The sequence below is a fragment of the Sorghum bicolor genome, chromosome 10, assembly GCF_000003195.3.
Source record: "Sorghum bicolor cultivar BTx623 chromosome 10, Sorghum_bicolor_NCBIv3, whole genome shotgun sequence".
Taxonomy (NCBI): Eukaryota; Viridiplantae; Streptophyta; class Magnoliopsida; order Poales; family Poaceae; genus Sorghum; species Sorghum bicolor.
Window position 1 is genome coordinate 49,586,957 of NC_012879.2, and position 5,385 is coordinate 49,592,341.

General features: G+C 48.9%; 1 protein-coding gene across 1 annotated transcript; it reads right to left on the bottom strand.

The window, feature by feature from the left end:
* Positions 2,045–4,162, bottom strand: LOC8076717 (protein DETOXIFICATION 52). Its single transcript, XM_021450258.1, has one exon. The coding sequence runs from the start codon at positions 4,143–4,145 to the stop codon at positions 2,340–2,342; it is 1,806 nt and encodes a 601-aa protein (XP_021305933.1). The 5' UTR covers positions 4,146–4,162; the 3' UTR covers positions 2,045–2,339.

Here is a 5,385-nt window from a genome sequence, read left to right on the forward strand (position 1 = left end):
TCTAATGCACCAGAGAGCGGTAGATTTTCGTTTTAACTATTTCTCTTAAATTTACGCAATAGTCTCATATGTTGGATTGTGAATAAACACGTATCATGATCTGAGTTCATGGGTTCATGGTAGGTGCCCACAACTGTCTATAGAGACCATTTCCACTCAATTTTTTTCTTTTGGAATTTGCGACACGTGTCTGTATGGATTTTTTTTCTCACGTACGGTTGCTCCATGGAAACTGTCCCTACTGAGGCCCTGTTTGTATGTAGTCGGATTCACATTAATTCACATGTGTTGAAGTGGGTTGGAGTGGAAATTGAATTAAATTTCACCCCAATCCACTCCAAGATTGAGGTGAATCCGACAACATCCAAACAATGCCTGAATTTTTTTCCCAATGTTACATGCCAGATAAAACCCATTGCAGCCGGCCTTGTTTAGTTCCCAGAAAATTTTGCAAAATTTTTCACATTCCCCGTCACATCAAATCTTTAGATGCATGCATGAAGTATTAAATATAGACGAAAATAAAAACTAATTGCACAGTTTGGTCGAAATTGACGAGACGAATCTTTTAAGGCTAGTTAGTCCATGATTGGACAATATTTATCAAATACAAACGAAAGTGCTACAGTGTCGATTTTCCAAAAATTTTCGGAACTAAACAAGGCCTGACACAATCCAAGCCAGAGAAGCATTGGCATGGATCCGATCGAGCATGGATGCATGTTTGGTGGGGGTAGGAGGGGGGGGGCTCAGCTCATGGTTGCAAGCCCAGAGAGCAGAGAGCCCCAGCTAGTAGGGCTACGTGCTGGTCCCTGTGCACAGTATCCATTTTGTTTGTTGCGTTGTCTCCTTCGTCCAAAAGTTCCACGGCTCGTGTCGTGGGGTGCCTGTGCACTGCACACAAGGCGCAATTTGCACATATGGGTTTCAATGCATATGTGCAATTTGCGTTGCCATCGGGAGGAGCTGAAAGGAGGAAAGGTGAAAAAAATCTGAGCGAATCCGCGTGCCTTTTCTCTACACACACACTGACAACCCGTGAAATGCCGCATCTAACGCCTTTTCTCCTCTGTTTCTGTTCTGTTCTTTTCGGTTGCCCTCCTATGGCCCAACTTGCTTCCCCACCGGGAGGCACGCCTGGTGTGAAAGGAGCCAAGCCAACAATCCTCGATCTGACAATTTATTGCAACTATCATTACTAGTAGTGGCTGAACCATCGATTTTGATTAAAAGGGCTCGAACAAATATGATTATATTTTCAGTGTGTTAAAATATATAATTACATGTTTAAAGAATTTTTAAAAATATTACATTATTTCTTATCAAAATCATCATATTTTAACAAAAAATAGGTGAATTAATATTTTTTGTGCTATAAATATCAATATTTATATAGATACTTTAAGTAAATTATTGTGCTGGGGGAGAGGCACTGCTTGTGCTAGCCCCTGGTTCCGCCAATTAGGGATGAAAACGGATCGGATACGGACGGATATCATCGATATCATATTTGTTTTCATATTTTTGGTCGGATTCGGATTCGAATGCGGATAATCTCAACCATATCGGATAAGATACGATTGGATGTTGACATCATAAATATACGATTTAAGTATTCGGATTCAGATATTCAGACTCGGATACAGACAGATCTGAACCCCTTTAAACGAATTTGGTCTCGAATACGGTCGAAAAATATTCGTACCGTTTTCATCCCTAGTGATCATTACCACTACCAATTATCATTACGTGTGTGTGTGTGTATATATATATATATATATATATATATATATATATATATATATATATAACGTGTAAGTTATACTTTTAAATAAGCCTTTTATAAAAATAGTTTGGGCGATCTAATTTATTATACTAATTATGTACCTTAAACATTAATATTTTCTTATATATATTCGATCAAAATTAATTATATTTGGTTTCTCGAGAAATAAAAACGACAAATAAGGAGGGAGTATATATATCTACGTGCACATATATGAAGTTTTGAAAGTTTGACAAGATGAGAAATTTTCTGCTGTCGTTCAAAACTAGCAATAATTTACAAAATTAGCAAAAATACATTACTTCTCTCCATGGATGAGATACTAGTAATAATTAGAAAGGTGCCCAACGAGTATCTTAGCACACCTTAACAGCAACAGCTACCACTGATGCAAAAGGGAAGAAAGAAAAATCAAGGAGAAAATGAAAACAACAATAAAAAAAAGGTTATACTCATTACCATTAGAACCGGAGTACTACTTGCAGTAATTCCAATTAATCAGAGAATAAAATTTTTTGATGCCACTAGACTTTTTCACGAATCTTGAAGCCGCCTACACAGTTTCTGGGTCGTCCTCCCCACTGTTGGAAATCAGCGGCTCGTGGTCGTAGCAGCTCCTCTCCACCACCCCGCCCTCCTGCTCCCCGTTCTCCGGCCTGCCTCCCTCTCCCACGGCCGTCGCTGACGTGTGGGCCTCAGGCTTCTCCACGTCGGCCTCCGCGCCTGACGTCAGCTCCTGCGCCCTCCGCGCCTGCGCCTCCCAGTCGGTGGAGCCGACGACGAACAGCATGAGCCCCGCGCAGCACACCTGCGCCGCGAGCAGGCCGATCCAGAGCCCGACGAAGCCCACGCCGAGCCCGAAGGCCAGCAGCACGGCGACGGGCATGCCCACCAGGTAGAAGGCGCCGAGGTTGACGTGCGCGGCGCGCGTCGGCCGCGCGCTGCCGCGGAGCACGCCGCAGCCGACGGTCTGCGGGCAGTTCCCGAGCTCGCAGAGCCCCACGACGGGGAGCGCGGCCGCGGTGAGCCGGAGTATCTCGTCGTCGGCGGTGAACATGCGGCCCCAGGCGTGGCGCACCCCGGCCGCGAACGACATGGCCGCGAGGCCCATGCCCGCGGCGCCGGCCACGGCCACGTGCGCCGCGGCGCGCGCGCGGCCGGGGCGGTTCGCGCCGAGCTCGTTGCCCACCCGCGTGGACGCGCCGAGACCCAGCGACGACGGGAACACGTACACCAGCGCCGTCGTCTGCATGAGCACGCCCATGGACGCCACCGCCGGCTTCGGGTCCGGCAGGAGGCCGCAGAGCAGGATCATCACCTCGTACCACCACCACTCCAGGCACACCGACACACAGCTGGGCGCCGCCAGACGTGCCAGCGGTCCCCACCCGGCGAGGCACTCCGCCGTGGGCGGCCCCGCCGCTCGCAGCGCGGAGTCGCGACGGCCGAGGACGCACGCGAGGAGCACGACGAGGAGGACGAGGTTGGACGCCGACGCCGCGGCGGCCACCCCAGGGGCACCGAGCTCGAGCCGCGCCACCAGCACGTAGTTGGTCGGCGCGTGGAACAGCACGGCAGCGCCCGCGGCGGCGGCGAGCGGCCACGTTATCCCCTGCGACCGGAGGTACACCCGGAGCGGGTGGATGACTGAGAAGGAGAAGAGGTCGGGGAGGGAGAAGAGGATGTAGTCCTGCGCGAGTGCCGTGATCTCCATGTCCTGACCGAGGAAGACGAGGATCTTGGACATGTTGAGCCAGAGCGCGGAGAGCGGCAGCGAGCAGCAGAGCAGGAAGAGGACGGAGCGGTAGAGGGTGAGGCCAAGCAGGCGCGGCTGGTTGGCGCCGAACGCCTGGGTGCAGAGCGGGTCCATGCCGAGCGACAGGCCTGACAGCACCGAGTAGCCGGTGATGTTGGCGAAGCCGACGGCGAGGGACCCGGCAGCTAGAGGGAGGTCGCCGATGGAGCCCAGGAAGAGCATCGACAAGGCCGTCCGGGAGTAGAGCAGCAGAGCCGTCAACGCGATCGGGAACGCCAGCCGGCACAGCGCTACTGCCTCCCGGAAGGTCTCCCCCGCCGTCGGCAGGGGCACGGTTCTGCACTTGAGCTGCCGGCCGCCATGGACGGCCGCGTCGTCGCCTTCCGGGACCTGGGGTACCGTGACGTAGACGTGGTGGCCTCCCTTGACTCCGACCAGCGCCACAGCCGGCGGGGACGGCACGGGAGTGGTGCACATTGGTGGATCAGGCGTGTGCTGCAGCTTTGTGATGGAGAAGAGGGAGCAGAGGACTAGAGGGCAGAGCAAAGCTTTGGAGGTGTACTTGACTGTTGATGGTGGACAATGAGAAGGGTGAGAGTGCATGGGGTTATATAGCAACGGTGGAAGCTTAGTTTAACCTTTTCAAGCTACATAATTAGAGTGCGGTTACTTTTTTTAACTAAATTTTGTAGAGTAAACTAGTTCTTCTTCTTTGTCATACTAGTCTTCAAGATATATTGTCAAGTTCTTTTAAAAAGAAATTGTCAAGTTTGATATCTGAGGGTGCATTATTGCATATATGTGATTATTATAATTCCTATATGGACCCATCGTACTACTGAATAAGAAATTCCTTCTTTGTTTCAAAAAAATCCTACTTAATCTTGTTAATCACTATAATGGACTTGGTAAATCAGTCACAACATTACCTCTCTTTTCGGCAACAGGGGAACTAGCAAAGATTCTTCACCATTTTTACATGTCTATCGTCCAAGACCAATCAAATAGTCAATGCTGTGAGTTTGTTCTTGCACCTTTTTACTCGCTGTAAGAAATACTCTATCCGTCCACGAAAGAATCTACTAGAATCTATGACAGTTAAACTTTTTTAAGTTTAATTAATTTTATAGAAAAGGGTAACAATATTTATGATATAAAATGCGCATCTTACGAAAATATATTTTATGATAAATCTAATGATACTAATTTGATACCATAAATCTTAGCATTTTTTTTCTAGAATTTTCATCAAAGTTTAAAAAAATTGACTTAGGACGATTTTAAGAATTGATTCTTTCATGGATGAAGGGAGTAAAAGGTTGATTCCGCCAAGGCTCCAACTCACGCGCGCGCACATGCATGATGAATTGATTGGCATCTTGTTCGCAGTACTGAATGTTTTCCCTGTGTTTGGTTTAGAGCAACTCGAGCATAGCACTGCAACCACCAGGGTCTTCGCTTTTCATTTTGGTGCTCCTTCTAGTTTGTTGGTCTAATTTTCTTTCTTTCACTGGAGCAACGCCTAAATTTGGGCCCTCAAATCCATTCTGGTAGACATTGACAAACATGCCAATTCATCATTGTCCCTTCTTTCTCTCTCTCTTGCCTTTCCCCGTCACTCTTCTTCCCATCCCATGGTATCTCTCTCCCTTGGTCCTTCCTCGATGCTCGTATCCTGCTGCTCCTCTACACACGGCTCCGCTACTGCTCCTCCCAGCACTGGCACCCCCAGCTTCTTCCACACCGACGCCGCCTCCTACCTCCTCTAGCGTGGCCTCTTTTCTCCCTTCGTCGATGCCACCAAGCGTTGAAGCGCCACTGGCCATGCCGCCTTGAGTTGGCT

Excerpts from the sequence above, each read along its gene's own strand:
- LOC8076717 (XM_021450258.1), bottom strand. The coding sequence starts at position 4,145 with ATGCACTCTCACCCTTCTCATTGTCCACCATCAACAGTCAAGTACACC.